At 44.7% G+C, this 20,578-nt stretch overlaps 1 protein-coding gene across 23 annotated transcripts in view; it reads left to right on the top strand.

The window, feature by feature from the left end:
* The window catches only part of RYR3 (ryanodine receptor 3), a 644,727-nt gene that overhangs the window by 325,469 nt on the left and 298,680 nt on the right, over positions 1 to 20,578 (top strand). For all 23 annotated transcript variants that reach the window (XM_053280309.1, XM_053280347.1, XM_053280383.1 and 20 more), the window contains 3 exons: positions 665 to 802; positions 13,797 to 14,070; positions 14,501 to 14,615. In XM_053280309.1, coding sequence (XP_053136284.1) covers positions 665 to 802; positions 13,797 to 14,070; positions 14,501 to 14,615 — 527 coding nt within the window. The remainder of the gene's footprint in view (positions 1 to 664; positions 803 to 13,796; positions 14,071 to 14,500; positions 14,616 to 20,578) is intronic.

Raw genomic sequence — 20,578 nt, forward strand, 5'->3', positions numbered from 1 at the left:
GCCTGAGTTCTAAAATAATACACCTTCTTCATAGCCATACTTGGCAGTAACCTGGACAGGGCCCTTTTTGCAGTGATTCCTAAACTGCGGAATGTCCTTCCCCTGGAGATTCACCAGATTTCCTCACAGGCCATTTTTTTGCTGTCAGCTAAAAGCATTTGACTGGCTGACTGATTTTTGGATTGCTAAACTACAGTTTTATTCTGTATGTGCCCTTTACTATTTTAATTATATTTTACTTTATCTACTTTTGTACCACATTGAGCTTTATAAGAATAAAGGAATATAAACATTCAGTTAATAGTAAAACACTTGTTTATTGTTTGGCATGGAATGCACCAAAAGTATGATGTCAATAATAAGAGGCAGAACCAATCACCTACTGAATCCTCCCCACTCTCCATGATACATGCTGGTCTGTGCTTGGGAATTTCCTGCTCTGAACTCCCCTAAGTCTCATCAACCCTTCTCTGGAGCTGCACATGCAGAGCTGGTGGTTATTAATATTAAGAAACAGTGCAGTATAGTGGCTGAAGTGTTGAACTATGACAGGAGAGGATAAAGTCATGTGTTCTTTTAAACTTAGGATATTGGTTTAACATTATGGGAGTTCTAACAGGGTATGGAATCCACTTTGTTTCAAATTAATTTTATTATCCATTAGGTATTCCATTAGAAGAGGAGGAGGAGGAAGATGAAGATATCTCATGGACTGACAAACTTTGTTCATTGATATACAAAATAAAAGGTCCACCTAAAGCAGAAAAGAGAGAAACTACTGAGGAGGAACTAAAATATCCAAGTAAGAGTTTATATTAGAAAATAAGAACAGCCCTGCTGGATCAGGACCAAAGCCTATGTAGTCCAGCATCCTGTTTCACACAGTGGCCCCCCAGATACCTCTGGGAAGCCCACAGGAAGTATGTGCATGCCCTCTCTCCTGCTGCTGCTCCCCTGCAACTGGTATTGAGAGGTATTGTGCCTCTAAGGCTGGAGGTGGCCCACAGCCACCAGACTAGTAGCCATTGATAGACCTGTCCACCATGAATCTGTCTAAGCCCCTTTTAAAGCCATCCAAGCTGGTGGCCATCACCACATCCCATGGCAAAGAATTCCATAAATTAATTATGCACTGTGTGAAAAAGTACTTTCTCTTGTCAGTCTTAAATTTCCCGACCTTCAGTTTCATGGAATGACCCCTGGTTCTAGCATTGTGAGAGAGGGAGAAAAATGTCTCTCTGTCCACTCTCTCCACTGCATTTATACAGCTCAATCATGTCTCCCCTTAGCCAACCCTTTTCCAAAGTAAAGAGCCGCAGATTTGGTAGCCTAGCCTCATAAGGAAGGTGCTCCAGGCCCCTGATAATTTTGGTTGCCCTCTTCTGCACCTTTTCCAGTTCTACAATGTCCTTCTTAAGATATAGTGACCAAAGCTGTGCACAGTATTCCAGATGTGGCCGCACCATAGATTTGTATCCATGCACATAATATTAGCATTTTTCTTTTCAATCCCCTTCCTAATGATCCCTAGCATGGAATTGGCCTTTTTCACAGCTACTTGTTTAAAAGCCAAAAAGTGGGGATGTTGGAGCAGCAGGAAGTGATGAAAGGCTCTTCCTGTTGTTCCACATCTTCTTCTGCTAGGTAGTAGTAGGGAGAGAGAACACATGTAAAAGCAGACGTAGCTGCTGTTGCCACCACTATGACCACCTCCAGGTACAGAACCAGTAGGGAGGGAACTTTATGTTTTAAAGGCTTGCATGGGTTGGATGCTGCCTGAAAGCATCTATTCCCCTTTCTCATTCTCCTGAAAATAATCGGCAAGTCAGTGCTCAGGGAGGCTCCTGGGGGGGGGGGGTGTTTGCCGCGCATGCTCTCTGCCCCGACTCAGATCTCTGTTGCGCAACTTGTGAGTCGTGGCTGTGTGAGTGGGGTGGCAGCGGGGATTTTCCAAAAAAACCCCCCAAAACCAATTAAAAAAAAAAAAAAAACTGTGGTGGTTGAGGGCAGGGCTGGGTAATGGCAGGCACTTTGCGCACCCCCTGCAATTGGCGCCTAGGGAACATGCCGTGCCTGCCCCACCTTGATTACGCATCTGAAGATGAAGCTGCTATACTACTACTAATAATAAATAAATAAATAATAGGGTGCCAGTAGCTGTTGCTGCCCTTGGTGCAGTACCAAAAGAACTTGAATACCATCTTGATACCTTGGGCAATGATATAATTACAACACATCAACTACAGAAGGTCACACTACTTGGGACAGCATGAATACTACAACACTATCTTTAATTTTTCTTTAGTTACCCTAGAGCCTTGGAAAAGGCCCAATAATTAAAGTACTAAATCCGGTCAATAAAATCTGGTAGACTGTGTGTAAATTCCATAACAACAACAAGAAGCTGACCTGGCGCAGAGTATATAGTTCTCTCTCGGTGGCCGCTTCTCCTCAACCTGCAAGCCAGCCCGACAACAGCCACTTCTCCTTGGCCCACCGGCCAGCCTGGCAGCAGTCACTTCTGCATGCCCCACTAGCTGGCCTGGCGGTGGCTGCTTCTCCTTCACAGCCGGCCGGGTCACCCGCCTCCATCGCTAATTTGCAGCTTGCTCACGAACACTCACGAGAGCTGCCACGCATGGGATTAGCGATGGGTACATTAAGGAGAATTATATAGATAGAAGAAGAAAAAGATCATCATCATCATCATTTGTTTAACCCTTTCAGTTATTCAAAGCACTCAACCTATATTATATTGTAATCTTTACAATAACCCAGTAAGTAAAGCCATCATTGTTATCCCCATATTGCAGATCATAAGAACATAAGAACAGCCCTGCTGGATCAGGCCCAAGGCCCATCTAGTCCAGCATCCTGTTTCTCACAGTGGCCCACCAGATGCTGCTGGAAGCCACAAGCAGGAGTTGAGGGCATGCCCTCTCTCCTGCCATTTCTCCCCTGCAACTGGTTCTCAGAGCCATCCTGCCTTTTGAGACTGGAGATGGCCAACAGCCCTCCGACTAGTAGCCATTGATGGACCTCTTCTCCATGAAGTCATCCAAACCCCTCTTAAAGCCATCCAGGTTGTTGGCTGTCACTAATCCTGTGGCAGAGAGTTCCACAAGTGGATCACGCGTTGTGTGAAAAAGTATTTCCGTTTGTTAGTCCTAGACCTCCTGGCAATCAATTTCATGGAGTGACCCCTGGTTCTAGTGTTATGTGAGAGGGAAAAGAATTTCTCTCTCTCCAAATTCTCCAAACCATGCATGATTTTATAGACCTCTATCAGGTCTCCCCGCAGTCATCTTTTTTCTAAGCTAAAAAGGCCCAGGTGTTGTAGTCTTGCCTCATAAGAAAGGTGCTCTAGGCCCCTGATCATCTTTGTTGCCCTCTTCTGCACCTTTTCCAGTTCAACAATATCCTTTTTAAGTTGTGGTGATCAGAACTGTACGCAGTACTCCAAGTGTGGTCGCACCATAGTTTTGTATAAGGGCATTATAATATTAGCCGTTTAATTTTGAATCCCCTTTCTAATGATCCCTAGCATTGAATTTGCCTTTTTCACAGCTGCCGCACATTGAGTCGACACTTTTAACGAGCTGTCCACCACGACCCCAAGATCTTTCTCCTGGTCAGTCACCGACAGCTTGGATCCCATCAGCATATACTTGAAGTTGGGGTTTTTCGTCCCAATGTGCATCACTTTACACTTGCTAACATTGAACTGCATTTGCCATTTTGTCGCCCAGTCCTCCAGTTTGGAGAGATCCTTTTGGAGCTGCTCACAATCCGTTTTGGATTTCAATACCTGGAAGAGTTTGGTATCATCTGCGAATTTGGCCACCTCGCTACTAACCCCTGCCTCTAGATCATTTATGAATAAATTAAAAAGCACTGGTCCCAGTACAGATCCTTGGGGGACCCCACTTATTACTTCCTTCCATTGTGAAATCTCTCCATTTATCCCTACCCTCTGCTTCCTGTCTTTCAACCAGTTAGCAATCCACACATGTACCTGTCCCCTTATCCCATGACTGCTAAGTTTCCTCAGGAGTTGTTGATGAGGATCTTTGTCAAAAGCTTTTTGCAAGTCCAGGTATACTATGTCAACTGGATCACCTTGATCCACACATTTGTTGACATCCTCAAAGAAGTCCAAAATGTTGGTGAGGCAAGATTTACCTTTGCGGAAGCCATGCTGGCTCACTCCCAGCAGGGCCTGTTCTTCTATGTGCTTTACAATGTTATCCTTGAGGATGCTTTCCAACAATTTGCCTGGGACGGACGTTAGGCTAACTGGCCTGTAATTTCCCGGATCGCCCCCGGGTCCCTTTTTGAAAATCGGTGTTACATTTGCTACTCTCCAGTCCTCTGGTACAGAGCCTGATTTCAGGGATAAGTTGAAAAATTTAGCAAGGAGGTCGGCAATTTCGCATTTGAGTTCTTTAAGGACTCTTGGATGGATGCCATCTGGCCCTGGTGCTTTGTTAGCTTTCAGTTTTTCCAGACAGTTTAGAACATCTTCTCTTGTCACTACTATCTGATTCAGCTCTCTAGCCTCCATCCCTAAAAAGCCTGGTTCAGGAACAGGTATACGCTCAGTATCCTCTGCCATGAAGACAGATGCAAAGAACTCATTTAGCTTCTCTGCAACCTCCATATCCTTCTTAATAATCCCTTTCACTCCCTCATTGTCTAACGGCCCAACCGCCTCCCTGGTAGGTTTCCTGCTTCTGATGTACTTAAAGAAGTTTTTGTTATCCCCCTTGATACTTTTGGCTAAATGTTCCTCAAACTCTCTTTTTGCCTCCCTTATTGTCACCTTGCATTTCTTTTGCCAGAGTTTGTGTTCCTTTCTGTTCTCTTCATTTGGACAGGCCTTCCAATTTCGGAGGGAAGTCTTCTTCCCTTTTATGGCTTCCTTGACGGTACCTGTGAGCCATGCTGGCATCCTCCTGGACTTAGTGGTATCTTTCCTCCATGTGAAGGAGGCTAAGGCTGAGAGAGGGTGGCTCACCTAAGACCACTTAGTGAGTTGTTGCAGAGAGCTGAGTCCTTCTGTTGCTCAGATCAGAGAAGCAGGCTTTGCATGAGAATTTCTGATGGATGTTGAGCTTTGCCACATGACTTGTACTTTTTTGGTATTTAGGAAGCCTGATGACCTTGTTCAAGTTTCTCTCTTGTTTGGAATTCAAAATTTGAATCTACCTCACCTCCCCAAAGCCACAAGTTCATAAGGTCAAGTAGGCTTTGGTACTCACTGCAAATCCTGCAAATCCTCAGTTCTTCAACTTCTGTTCGTCCCTACAGGATTTATTCATAGCAACATATTTACTTTGGCAGCTCTTCTGTGCAAGTGCTTGGTATTATACACCTAGCTGCCTCTCTACCATTGAGCTTTACTGTACACTTTGCACACTTGCTACTGCAATCTACTGTATGTAAAAACACAGTGTTTTCTAGATAGGACTGGCAAAATCTGTTCCCACCATGAGGGATCCTCCTTTGATAACAAGAAACTGTATTCATAGTATAGTTGCACACATATATAGGACAGAGGTTTGACTAAGTGTGGGAACATCAGAAATATAAGCTCATTGCAAATGCAAACAGGTTTCCCACCCTCCTTCTGTTACAAGGAACAACTGTAGCCATTAAATAACAGGCCTTATATGAAACTGGTATGCCTCTGAAATTTTTAAATCAAGTTTGAAAAATTCATACTAATTATGTGCTCTAGTCATATCTTAAATAAATGTGGTGGTGGTGGTGGTGGTGGTGGTGGTGATGATGACGATGATGATATACCCACAAAAACAATGGAGTTAATGCTGGAGCCATTGGGGAACATCCATATTAGTTAATCATGTCTAAGCACCATTGAAATTAATGAGTCAAGTTAGTTAAATTCCATTAATTTCAATGGGATTTAATCATGACTAACTTAGTCTGGATGTCGCCCATCTCCTTTTGCTATCTCACTAAAGTTTTTTTTTAAAGTTTAAATGTACTAAAATACCCCTGCTTCAATTAAATTATTTTTTTAAGTTTCAAATAGTACGAACTGTCCATGAAATGGAAAGGAGAGCATTGTTGGCAGCATAGTATAATGTGAATAAGGTTTTCATTTACGGTACATTTTGGTTACACATAAGTTATCTTTCAAACCAACAATAATATAAATTGTGCTGAACCCATTTACATTCACCAGTTTTCCCCCTTGAGCCTTTATTGAAATTCTTCCAGGCAGTCATCAATCACTTAGAGGAGATTAGTATGGCATGCCTTATTCCTTAAGTGCTTAATGAACTGAAAAATAATGAATGAAAATAGAAATGAAAAATAGGAATTGATGAGAGTTTCTTTCTGGTTGTTCTGCAGTGGTACTTTTCCTTAAAATCTCCAGCTACCATTCAGGTTGCTTCACTGGAGCTGTGATAATATTGTGAGCAATCTGGGATTTATGTTGCTGAATAATTTAAAACTTCTTTCAAAGCATGTTTAGATGTCAACCTGATACAAATGCCACACACTACTGCTGAAATGGCATCAGTACTCAACAAAGGGGTCATTCATATGACCTACCAGGTGGGTAGGTGGGGGGAAGGCTTCCCAAACCTTGACTTCTCCCCTGACAACCATTCCTTGCTCAGTGGGAATGCAGAGCACGCTCCCATATGATCAGCCCTGCTCAGTACAGTGTGGAGCAGGATGGATCCATCTGAGGCCAGGACTCTTTGTCCCAGCCTCTGTGAATCCCACAATGCACCGCACAACACGCATGATGCATTGGGAGATTCTCCCAAGAGACAGGCGCTCTAGGCACCTCTTTCTGTGTGCAGCCACAAGTAGCCCACTTTTAGGGAGTGATCACTCCCTAAACCTCAGCTAGCAACTGAGCTAAAAAACTGGGCTGGGCGGTGCTGGCCCGCTGGGATCAGGCCCAATCTCTGTGGTTCTCAGGCGCAGCCTCACCCAGGCTAGGCATCCCTAGGGTTAGGCTGCACATGAGAACAGCCTCTGAGTGAAATTTTAGAACCTTCACAATGTTTAATGGATAAAAATATGTTCATAATTGCTGAGAGGGTTATTTTTGAATATATATATTTAGCATCATAAACTAATACTTTGGTGAATATTATCATCATAAATTGATACTTTGGTGAACAGATTAGGATTGCAACCTAGCTTGTTTTTTGGATCATCAGATGTCTCTCATGCTAAGGGTCATGCTATATTCTAAGGGAGTATGCAGCATGATATCTCAATAGATTGGATACTCTTTCTTCAGAATGTTTTTGTTCCTTGGTATTCTGATTTTGCTGTCCTATAGTATCCTTTATTTTCAATAATTTAGTCTGGTATTCCAAACTATGTCTAATATAAAATGTTATGATGTAATGTGTTATGTGTTTTTATTGTGTGTTTTTAATCTTATGTTGTGAGCCTCCCAGAGAACAATTTGTTATGGGGTGGCTAACAAATAAAGTTTATTATATTATTATTTATTTTAAAATGACTGTCCTATTGCTGCAATTTCCAAACAGATATGGTTTGTGGCATTACAATATATGGCTGCTTATTTTTAGGGGTGTGCACGGAACCGCCAACTGCGGTCCGGCACTGGGGTGGGGGGGTACCTTTAAGAGCGGCGGGAGGGTTTACTTACCCCTCCCGCCGCTTTCCCGCTCTGGCGCCCATAATTCTAAGAGTAATTGGGGCGGCAGGACACCTCGCTGCCGCCCCTTTCCCGACGTTGCTTGTAAAAATTCTCAGGCGTCCTTTGCGCATGCACGGCTTTTTAAATGGCCTCCGGACCAGTCTGGGCCCATCCCTACTTATTTTAGTCTTCCACTTATACTAGTGCAGTTTGCAAAACTTGTAGCATTTCTGATATTTTAAGTCATTCCTGCTGCTGAACTTTGACTTTGATTGCAGAGCCCTCGAAAATACCTCACTATTTCTCACTTCTGTGAGAAAAAGCCTCTCATAATACTAGTTACAAAATGGCAGATGCATTTGTAAAACCCATCTGTATATTGTTCCTATCACAATGCCCTACTCCATCTCCTGAATTAGTAGTTCCTTGATCTTCTCCGGCCATCAGGAGGCATGGCTAGGTTTATTAGATAACAACTAAGAGAGGAATTCTCTTTGCCACCTTTTCAGGTTGCTCCTGGGAAGCTAAGGTCAGCACTAACTTGAGTGTTGGCACCATTTGAGACCAGTGGCGGCTGGTGACTCCTGGGACTGGGTGGGCACTGGGCAGGGCAGGTGGTGGGCAGAGCCAAAGTGGGTGGTGCAGAGGTGAAGCAAAATAAAAAAAATTTAAAAATAACTCCTGTGGGCATATAGAAAGTAAAGGTAAAGTTGTGCCATCAAATCGGTGTCGACTCCTGGCAACCACAGAGCCATGTGGTTTTCTTTGATAGAATACAGGAGGGGGTTACCATTGTCTCCTCCCACATAGTATGAGATGATGCCTTTCAGCATCTTCCTATATTGCTGCTGCCTGATATAGGAGTTTCCCATACTCTGGGAAACATACCAGCAGGGATTCGAACCAGCAACCTCTTGCTCCCTAGGCAAGTTACTTCCCCACTGTGCCATTAGGTGGCTTGGGCATATAGAAGTGGATGCCAAAAAACTCCTCTACCTCTCTTCCCACCAGCTCACTAAAATGTTGCTTTGGGGGGTTGTAGGAAGGAACCTTGGGAACAAGTTGGGATGGGACATGGGAAGATGAAGGGGACACTCCTCAAAACCAATGCAGGAATATTTCACAAATGACCTTATTAGGTATGTTTATTTCCAACATACTGAAGCTATTCTCATGACCAGCAAAAACAGGGCTTGAGGTCTGAAGGCAGGGTTAGCACTACCGTGTGGAACCTCTGCATACTCCCAAACAGGGCTCTGTCAAAAGAGGGTCACCCAGTTCCCAGCCCCTGCTCTAAAACCAGGTTCAGCAAGCAGGGGAGGTTGCCTACCCCCTCCCAGTGCCCGTGTGGAGCCACGGAACGCTGTAGGACGCTGCTTGAGGCTCCCTCCCCCAGGATACCATAGAGCCTGGATAACAGAGTGGCTGCAAAGCACAGCAGAAGTTTGTTTGGGGAAAGCCTGTCCAGCAAACAGCACTGAGCTTCCTTAAAGTGGCAAGCACCTTGCAAATGAGCCCAAGGGAAAATATGAACATAGGAAGCTGCCTTCCACTGAGTCAGACCATTAGCCCATCCAGCTTAGTACTGTCTTAGTCCTGTCGACACAGACTGGCAGTGGCTTCCTGAGGCTCTCAGGCGGGATTCCCGCTCAGCCCGACCTGGAGATGCCAGGCAGGGAGCTCGAATCCTTCTTCCTATAGCAGCCCTGTCCCCTAAGGGGAATAATTGCACAGACACATGTCATACTATTCATTCATTTTACATTTTACTAGCTGACCCTGCACAGAGCATCTGTGTGGTCTTGCACTGAGCATGTGGCATTGCACCCCCACAACGCTCTCGCTCGCTCTCGCCACCCCCGCTCTCCCCCGCAAGTCTCTTGCCACTCCCACAATGCTCTCACTCGCTCTTGCCACCCACGCTCACCTCCCCCGCAAGTCTCCCCCCCCCCGCAAGTCTCTTGCTCTCTGTCCTCCGTCTTTCTATCTCTGTCTCGCAGTCCTTTCTTCCCCCTGCCACTGCCAGGGACTGTCGCCTGCTCGACTGACAGCCTCTGAGCTCCCTGCCGCTTCACAGCGCCCCCGATCCAACTGTCAAACTGCTTTCCAGCTGCCGCGCAGGGCGCATGGCCCGTCTAGAAGAATTAATAATATAGAATATCCCACTCTTCCTCCAAGGAGCCCAGAGCAATGTACTACATACTTAAGTTCCTCCTCACAACAACCCTGTGGAGTAGGTCAGGCTGAGAGTGAAGTGACTGGCCCAGAGTCACCCAGCAAGTATCATGGCTGAATGGGGATTTTTGTGCTCCTTCCTGTCCCCTGCAAGTCACTGGACAAGAGCAGGAGTGTCCCTGCCCTTGTCTGCAGCTGCCCTTGACTGCAGCATGGTATAGTGGTTAGAGTGCTGGACTAGGACTGGGGAGACCCGAGTTCAGATCCCCAGCACCCTTGCTCTATCCAGGCGGAAACTGCACAGGTGATGAGGCTGCTGCTCTCCCCTTCCCGGTGCCTCTGGGGGAGGAGGTAGTGTTGCTGCTGTAGCTGCTGCTGGGAGCCAGTTCAAAGGGAATCGGGCTAGAGATGCGCTCAGCAGAGGTGCTGAGGGAGCAGCCCAAGAATCAAGTCCCTGCCCCGCTCAGAATCCAGGGAAAGTCAGGGTAGGGAGCAGCAGCAGTCTTGCCAACGCTCTCCTCCTTCCCAAGCAGACGGCGGCTGCTCTGGGTGGGTCCAACAACGTCTCCAACAGGCAGGGAGTGGGTGGGATGGCCGGCCGACCTTCCTGCAGGCAGGGGAGCCCCTTCTCAAAGCACAACGGGCCCGCTGCACATCTCACCTCCAGAGACTCCCAGAGGTTTGGCCCGCTGTCGCGCTCGCTTCCAGACTGGGCCATGGTGGCGGCAACAGAACTGGCCATTGCTAACCAGGGCCGTTCTGCGGCACCCCGCTGGAGGATGGGGCTCTCCTTCCTGGGCGTGCTCCTGCCCTCACACCTTGCAGCTGCGCGAGAGGGAGCCCTTCGCACCCTGCAAGGGGATGTTGAAATGCGCTCCATGCAGGGAGTGTGTGGGGCCCTCGAACGTGCGGGGCCGTGGCATATGGCCAGTGGATGGGGTGGATGGATGGATGTTTGCTGCATGTGAGGGGCTGGCCATGCCACCAACAGCAGATGCCCTCTCATTCTCCTGCCCCCACCAGTGTGCTATGAGGGACAGGAAAGCAGTGTGCCTCCCACTGTGGCTGGTCCACAGATGTGCAGTGAAGTACATGCTGATGTTAGACTGTGCTCCACGCAGCAGCCCCAACATGGCCTCCCTGCATGCCTGGTACAGTGAGGACACCAGCTGCCTGCTGAAAGTGGTGCATGAGAGGATATCATACACAGTACCTTTACAGTACTTGGTACATAGGTTTGCATGTATCTGCTTTTTTATTTACTCTCTCGCTTGGTCTCCCAGTTCTCCCCCTATATGTTTCTTCCTTCCCCATCCCTTCTGAATTTCAGTTCAGACATTATTTTCTTGTTTGTAGTGGGAATACATGTTTGTATAGTGATTTTGAGTACATAGCCAAATCAAGCTTAAGAAAGCACAAGTGTGGTTTGGCATGATTTCTGAATCAATGATCCATCATGACTGAGTCAGAAACAATGGCTTGAAGTGGGTTTGCAAACCATAGTTGGTACATTAGTTTGGTATGGTATCTGAATTGACAAACCATTTTCTCAGTTATTGTTCAGCCTTCAGAGGGTGAAGCACCAGGGGGTGCTTCGCCCAGGACTGAATTTATGCTGAAACAATGGAAAATGAAAGCCTACCAACAGCTTATTTATTTAGCCCAAATCATGGTCAGTGCAAATTGTGGATGATGTCTGAATTGAGCCATATCTATTCATCTTGGGTATGTGATTTGTTGTAACAAAGAGACAACATAATCTGGAGTCATTATGTATATGGGTGATTTCGGAAGGTCTCATAGCCACTGTAAGAGCTGCCCACACTAGAAGTGCAACAAGATAAAAGATACAAGAGGTTTGATGTGAGAATAACTGTTAAGGTCAATAGTTTCTCTGTCATCTTCCCTGTTTAACATGGCTAAACAGTTTGGACTAACAGAAATCCACATAATGATTTGCAGTTCCATGTGAATTGTAGAAATGAGGTGTGCTCATTCAGCATACCCAGTTTAAACTGCTCCATCTAGAAACACCTGTCATAAAACCTACTTACATCTGTTAAAATGTGAGGCACAACATCTGATAATTTAAAATACCATTCTTCCACTTCCCAGTATTTTGAATATGGAAGAAATCTAGCATTTCTATCTCAGATTCCAATCTTTGGGGTTTTTTTTGAATTAGCCTTTGTGTCTCTTTCAGCTGGAGATATGCTAGAACTAGTGATATAGAACTGCAACTGTTTATGTTAAAAGATTCCTGCCATACTATATTAGTCATAGGGATTTGAGCAGTATTCTGGTTAGAATTATTCCCTTTACCACAGATTCCTTGTTAAATACATTTGTGCACACATAAAACTAATAATAATTACATAGAACAAAAATCAGAACTCTCATATTTCCTTCCAGGAATTTAACAATGTTTCTTAGTCACCTGAGAGCCCTTTCCCATGGCCAGTGAGAAAGGGCAATAGGGTTAGTGGGGAGGAAGCCCTAAAAAACCTACCTCCCCATGCACGAGCAGTTCCCTCTCCTTGGGTGAGTGGATCACCTGCCCAGGCGAGCACCAGCTGCTGCCAGTAGCTCTGAGGGTCAGGGTGCGGGGATGCATTGCCCTGCCCCCCCAGAGCTCCAATAATGCACTGTGCAAGTGTGTGGTATATTATGGGGATCCCCCCTCCCCTCCCCAAGTCTTCTAGCTGCAGCTAGTTGCGGCCGTGGCTGACAATCTGAAAAATGAAGTTAAGGGAGCATTTACTCTGTAAGCGGGTTCCATAGGTGGGTTTGCTGCCATGGTGCCATTGGGAATGGGCCCGATCCTGGCCGTACATACATGCATGCAAAACCAGGCTAGGCTTCCTTAGCTTGGTTTTGCATGCGCAAAACCTGTTGGTTCATAACATAACACTAAAGAACACTATATTAGTCTGCCTCTGTTCTATGAGAGGTTCTTATTTAAGTCAAGGTGTAATGTATGGCAGATGGATATGTGGAAGATGGCCCTTTCAGTTTTGGTGCCAAAGATCTGAAACATCTTCTCAAGTAGTACATCTGGTCCCTTCACTGTCTGCTTTTAGATGAGCAATAAAAATAATTCTATTTCAGTGGGCTTTTTCAGAATTGTGTCATTTATTTATTATGGTTATCTTTTTATGAATTTTAAATGTGTTATATTTAATTTTAATTTTTAATTTTTTACGCTGCCTAGAGATTGCTATATGAGGCGGTATATACATTCGATCAATCAATAACCAGATCAAATAGCTGTTGTTTTAATTCACTGTCTTAGTGTATTGCTGATGTTTCCTTTGAATACTTTTGTAGAAAGATGGGGTAAGATCATTTATTTAGTCATTTAATATTAGAAATATTGTCCTTAGATTTTTGTAGCTTCTCAAAAGAAACAAAGGGGGAAGGTTCATGTAAAGTTAATTGTCCATGATTTTTTTTAGGTTATGAGGAGATATTTCCACAGTTACTCATGTTGTGTTCCTTCTTAGATTGTTGATAATTCAATTCTGCCACATTATATGGGAATGGAATTTTCATGGTGTTAAAGTTAAGCTTACTGTTATATTAAACATATTAAACATGTAACTTACAGCTGGGATCCAAAAAGCCATGCATGGGAGGAACAGTGAATGTGGATTGGTCTTTCCAATTCCCCTTTCCACAGCAGTCCCTTGTGCCTTCCAAAAAACCACTCTTGGTTGGGTGTTTCACTGATGTGTGAGGGAATTCAGCTGGAAGTAGAAAGCACTTCAAACATACCTTTGTACACATGGAAATGATTTCCATTCATGTATGAAGGGATTCATCTTGTCTTTTGTGAATTCTTTGGAATAGTCACTATTAATTGAATTTTCAATTTATGGAATTCAAATCATCTTTGAAATGCCTTATTTTTTCATACGGAATAGTTTGCATTTTCTTTTCCTCTCTCCATTTTCCACTGCAGCCACTTTGAAACAACTGATATCTCAAACTATGGTGCGTTGGTCTCAAGAAGATCAGATCCAAGACCCAGAATTAGTTCGTATTATGTTTAATCTCCTTCGAAGGCAATATGATAGTATTGGTGAGCTGCTGCAGGCTCTGAGGAAGTCCTACACCATAAGTGCCGCCTCTGTGCAGGATACAATCAATTTATTGGCAGCACTGGGTCAAATTCGTTCCCTTCTCAGTGTCAGAATGGGCAAAGAAGAGGAATTGCTTATGATTAATGGCCTAGGGTATGAAATAATTTTCATCATTTTCTTTTTAAGCCTTGAATCTTAGCTTCATTACTGAAGATCTTGAGCTATGCCTGTAGTAGTGGCTAAAGACTGTATCAAACCTGACTCTCACTTGCAGTGGCTCTCCAGGCTCACAGGCAGAAGTCTTTCCCAACCCTGCTGCTCCCTGAAATACTCCCCGCCCCCTGCCCCTGGAGATTACAAGGATTGAATCTGAAACTTTCTGCAGGCAAAGCATTCGCTCTATCACTGAGCTGTGTGCTTGGCAAAGTACACAAAGTGTTGTTTTGATCATGTCATCTTGTAATATGTGTTCTAATTTTAGAATTTGAGTATTCAAATTGAATTATAAAACAAAAAATCATAACATACCATAATGTCCTCCAAACGATGAAATTAATGTTTTATTGCATTTTTATCCATTTAGAGATATCATGAACAACAAGGTATTTTATCAGCATCCTAACTTAATGAGAGTGCTGGGCATGCATGAGACTGTTATGGAAGTAATGGTAAACGTGCTTGGAGGAGACAGATCTCAGGTAATTTCAGTGCCTGTTACCATTTTTGCAAAGAATGCCATATGTAGCTGGAAGAAATTAGAAGTTATGTGATATATGGTATGTTTAGCATATGCAAGATAGAGTGAGCTGTCTGTACAATTCATTAGATTTTGAAAGTCAGGGTTTCTTGCATTAGAGATGAGCTATAAAGATCACACATAAAACAGAAGTTGAAAATTGAGAATTAAAACTCTTCAGTAAAACCTGTTATAAATAATATGCTAGTGATATTTATGAGTAAGATAGCCCTCTGCTGGGAGCACTTTGAGAAAAAGATTTTTTCCTACATTAATAATGCCTTTTTATGTATATATCTATCTACATATTCATGTAGCCACAAGGCAGCAATTGTGCACCTCGTTACACACATACTCAATGTGATTCTAAATTTGAGATAGAAATATATCCAGCCTTTTTAAAATCGCTATTCCAAGTTTGCCTTTATTTGATGTTTTCTATAAAAATCTATCAATCAATCGATTGATCGATCTATAGATACTCATACATATATAATAGCTTCTCTCAAATATGTAAAATCTCAAATAAAAAGAAACGTGCTTATCAGAATATCAAGGGAACTGATATAAACAAATTATTTGTTAAATCGTTGTGTTCCAGATATGTGTACTAAGAATAGTATCCTTATTTTATTCCACAGGTATGCAAATAGTGGCAGTAATGAAAAATATGAAAATGTATTCAGGAACTGTGTGTACATTTTTCAGAATATATAAGTAAAGAAAATAATATTTTTAGAATAAAGAAAAAGAGGAAGATGTTGTTATTTATATACTGGCTTGAAGGCCTTAGGGAAATAGTTTATATTCCAGTGATAGCTAAGATGCTGCAACTGGCAGGTCACAAGTGGTGGGGCAACACCAAAGAGGATTTGTTCCTCTGAATGTCAGCTCTCTTGGAGGGTGATACAAGAGTAAGGGCACCAACCTTCTTGGATTGTTAAGCTGAATGTCTGGACTCATGGGGTGGGGGGCAGAGTAGGCAATAGTTGGTCCCTAGCCAGAATGGGCTGTTATCTGCTGCAGGATGAAGAGATATCCTGTGGGTTATCTTCTCATGTGCTCCAGAGGTAGGACTATGCAAAACAGCTAAGGCTTTAAAAGCCTGGAAAGGATAGCCCAGTTCATTTAGTCCTGCATCCAGCTCCAGGGACAACCTTTTTCATTTCTCTTTGAAAAGTCTAACTCTTATATTGTTCTGTCTGAATTTTCCCCTCTATTATTATTTCTATTTTTTTCATTACACCTCACCTCAATTTTCTCCTTTAAAGAAGATTCATTCTTCCTTTCATCTTTCTTTGGAGCTGGTCTCTTCAAGAATGCAGCATCTGCGCCTAGGGTTAGAAATGTGCTTGTTCATATAAGGAAGAATAATGCGCCTTTTCAACTACGCAGACTCCTCAACAGTGCACTGAGTACCACTAGGTCCTCGCTGTTGCCTGCCAGTCCAGGCACAGGGGACCTTTGTTTTGGTCATGGACGGTAAATTCCAAGGTCATGGACGGTAAATTATCTATCTATCTATCTATCTATCTATCTATCTATCTATCTATCTATCTATCACAGTGGACCTTGAGGAAGACACACCAGGTCTTCTTCCTCTAGGCCATGAGAACCGTAGTTGTGCTGGAGGAAAACAGGGTAATTTGGGGCCTGATCCTGCATCTAATCAAACCCTACAAGCATTGCCAGCGCTCACCCCCTACAGCACTTCATCATGCCATACCAGAAGAGCCATCTAGACCAACCTCGTCATCACCTGTGCCAGCAAGGTTCACTGCAGGAGGTACTGAGGGCCACAACACCCTTTGCATCCCTGGGCCTAGTGCATGGGAAACCAAGGCAGCCATGGTGCAAGGGGGAGACGCGGCTCCACCTGGGTCTTCAAGGGCCTGTCCATGAAGGCTGCAAACAAAGCAAAGCAGCAGTGGTGAAGGGAGTCAACACACCTTCATCCAGGCCTTCAGAATCTTACCACAAAGTCTGGAAAGATTGGAGCCAACCCAGTGACAGAGTGCAGGAAATGAGTACTGCTCAGAAGGGATGTGCGGGGGCAGGAGCCCCAATGGATTTGCCAACTAATCCAGTGGTGGATCAGGCCAGTGAGATCAGGGCCAAGTGCCCCCTCTCCTGTCATAGGATAGATACGCCTGAACCCCCCGCCCCTCCCATACCCAGTGACTCCCAAAATATAGTACCACCTGCCTGGCAGGCCCAGTTTCAAGAAATGCTGGCAAAGTCTCTTCAGCAAAAGAAGAGCTCTAAAGGAGTAAAGCGCAAGAGAAGGAGGAGAGAATCTACTTCATCCTCCTCTTTTTATTCTTCTTCTGTGAGCTCAGCCACTAGAGAACATAAGGAAAAAAGGAAAAGCAGCTTAATGGAGGACCTATTAAGATGGTCCGCCTGAGACAGCTACTGGACCCAGAAGGATTCCAAAAAGCCTTGGAGGGTTTTAATGTTGGTGCTGCTAGTGATTTTGTTGATGCCCTGGTGGGAACCTGGAATAAGGAACTCACAAGGGCAGTAGACACGATCGCTTCCGACCTGCTTTAAAGTGGCCCCTTGGTATACAGAGGAGTTTCAGGGTCTGAAGCAGCAAGGTAGGTGACTGGAACACAAGTGGAGGAGAACTCGGCTCGAAATTGACAGGATACAGCATAAAGCCCATTTGAAGGGTTATGCGGAAGCAGTGCGTGTGGCAAAAAACCCATTCTGGTTTGCACACATTCCTTCTACGGTTTACATTCAGCAGAGTTGTCCCAGGTTGTGAGGAGTTTGATTCAGGCTCCTTCAATTTTAAACCAGTCCCCAGAGACTATGTTCTGGTATGATGCTTTTAATGGATTCTTTGTGGACAAAATTCTTGTATTCGGACCGACTTGGACTCCACTGTTTCTGCAGCATCTATGAAGGTGGTGTCCAGCAATCTCTCTTGCAGTTTTCGATTGGATCATTTTTCATCTGTGATGCTTAAGGATATGGACAAGCTGCTTGGGGCAGTACAGCCTACCACTTGTTCTCTGTATCCTTGCCCAACTTGGCTGCTTCTATCTAGCAGGGAAACTGTTGGAGATGGTTGTGGACAAGCTTTGTTCACCCCCTGCCCTCTTACTCTTCTCTTCAAAAGAGAGAGAGTGAACAAGCCCATCCCCAACTAGCAAAAACACTGGCTAGGTTCTTTTCATTGTCAAGGTCATGTGCAATCTGGATTTGAAGAGAGAAAGAGACATCACACAATTCTATATTTTAAGCAGCTTTATTTCTGGCAATTGGTTACATAGTAATATGAATCAACCAATGCAAGCAAATCAATCAGTTTCTCAGTGTAGTGTAGACAAATCAGTTGCAACTAAAATCATTCCCTCAGCTACATTTGGTGTGGTGTGTGTGTTATCTTTGCAGCTTCTTTAGCTAAGCAAAAACATTCCAAAACATCAATGCAAGCTGGAAGAGGGAGAAAGAAAAATGACTGGAGAAGGGATGGGGTCCCGGACAAAGAGAGGGAATGCCAGTTCAGGCTAGAGCGAAACAGTACAGAAAAAGAGTGAAAGAGGGAGGCAGGGTGGTGGTGTGTGTGTGCATCTGTGAGCTGAATCACAGAGAGGCTTACAGGCAATGACTGAGGGAGAGAGAGGTACTCACTGGGGATCAGAGAAAGGAGGGGAAAAGAAGGTGAAGGCGGTATTGAGCAGAGATCGAGTTATTCAGAGGGAGCAGGACCATAGGCAGCATTGGCTGTTGGAGGGTAATATTTACTTGATTCCTGTAGGTCAGTTTCAAAATGGACGGACTAGAGTACCAGGCTTGAGTGCACAGCTGATCTCACCCCTCAGGTGGTTCAGACAGGGGGATTGATTATTGAATGGAGGTATCTCCTATCTCGAGAACTGGAACAACTTTCAATCAATCAAGAGGAGATTCCTTTGCCTAGGCTCTGCAGCTGTGGAAACAGGGTCAGGGGTGAGCAGCCTGAGAGACACGGGTTGCCTTCACAGGACAGGGGTTTCACGCTGCTCCTCCCCACAGAGTGAGAGCGTGCCTTTCCTCATGTTCCCTTGTTGGTCCCCTTGTTTGTTCCATATTGAGGGGCTTATCTCTTTTTATACCTTTGCAGGTTCATTATCCATATTTCATATCAGAGACAGCCACAGCATTTTCTTTATGTCTCCAGTCAAGTGTCAATAGCCTCTTTCCACTGGATTCTCTGTGTCCATATATGGTCAAAGGATCTGGGATCCAGGTCGTATTCGGACACTTGTTTACTGAATCAGGGGAAGTCTTTCTTTTTGATGTTCTCAAAACGTCCCTGTCTCTCTCAAGAGTGATAGGCCTGTGGTCAGCTGAAGGCAGACCTGAGGTGCCTTTCTGGTCCCAAGAAAGTGTTAGTAAGATAAGATGCATAGAATTCAGCAATTAATTCACGTGTATATGATGTACCCTAAAATATGCAGGTACCGTTATCTATGTGTTGCTTCCTTAAGGCCTTTTAAATGTGATTATGCTTAGCATTTGCAGTTTCAAAAGCAGATTTCATTATTTACTTAGCATTGCACAACGCATAAACATAATTCAGAGTGGAGATGGGCAACTTCTCCCCGCTCTGTCAAGCCTTGAACAGAGAATAAACAATTTCATTCAGTTTCCAGTGCTCAACAAAGTTATATTCACCCTTCAGTTACTAATTGACCTCTTAAATACAGTAGGCCTAGACACTGGCCTAAGCTTTGCCTTTTGAGCTCTTAACACTGGGCCCAATTTGGCAAGGGTGCTCACAGCAAGATGGCCTATTTAATATCCTTAACTCATAGCTGAGGGAGGGTAGGATGCCTCCTTGTTTGAATTTGCCAGTCATTTTCCAAACAAATTCGGAAAAATCGGGCGCTTCACCTTGGAGCAGCGATTTATGATGAGGTGTTAAGCCCATCGACACCGGGCACACCCCGCCCTTTCCCACTGACATCGAAGACACCACCAACGAAACCATCGGGAAGGCGTCATTCGGCGTTGAGCCACTCCTCGACGTTGATGCGAGCACATGGCTTGTCTTCGACTCCATACAAATCGAAACCATTGACATCGACATTAGCGCCAACTCAAGCACATGTCTCGCCTTCGACTCCACACAAATAAAAACCATCAACGTTGACATCGGTGTCGAGCCACACACCCCTGACATCGAAGACCACTCGTCGTATCTCGTCTTCCACAGAAAGTGAACAAGACTGTGACATCTGACATGGGCACTCGGCATTGAGGAAGAGATAGGCTTCCAATTCCCTCGACACCTGGAAGTAACTATCAATGCCTGGTTGACTTGACATGGGACTGCACTCCTTCCCCAACAGACACACAGGGGTCAGTTCCGGTGCTCCCTTTGACCTCAATGCTCCATGTCGGGATGATGTTTCCAGCCACCATATCGATGGAACCTCTAAAGTTGGGATCGACCAGCGTTCCAGGGCCATCGACGTCGAAAACTCGTTCGTTATCTCCAGCATTGACACCGATCGCATTGTCTCCGCCGACACCAAAGACGCTTCAACCAGCATTACCTTCTACTCTACACATGCCAGTAGTTTCGGCATCAAGACAAGTAATGCCACGTCATCAGTCTCCCCTGCCCACTTTGATGTTGAGCTCGATACCAAAGGTAACGGTGAGGGCTTCCCTTCGGCCACCTTGCACACACTACTCTCTTTGCTCAACTAGACCCCCAGTACACCTTCGACTTCGACGTTTTGAGGTTTTTCGGCTTTGGAGATTGATCCTCCAGTACAGCCACAGTCTACACTTTCCGCAGCACAATTGCACACTCCACTGCTGTGGCACACCTGCGGTTACGTCCATCCTGCACTGATGCATATACCTGGCTCGGGTCTGGCAGTTGCCACCACTCCCCCTCTTGGCGACCCTGTCCACCCGTGG

The sequence above is a fragment of the Hemicordylus capensis genome, chromosome 1 (assembly GCF_027244095.1).
Source record: "Hemicordylus capensis ecotype Gifberg chromosome 1, rHemCap1.1.pri, whole genome shotgun sequence".
NCBI classification, from domain to species: domain Eukaryota; kingdom Metazoa; phylum Chordata; class Lepidosauria; order Squamata; family Cordylidae; genus Hemicordylus; species Hemicordylus capensis.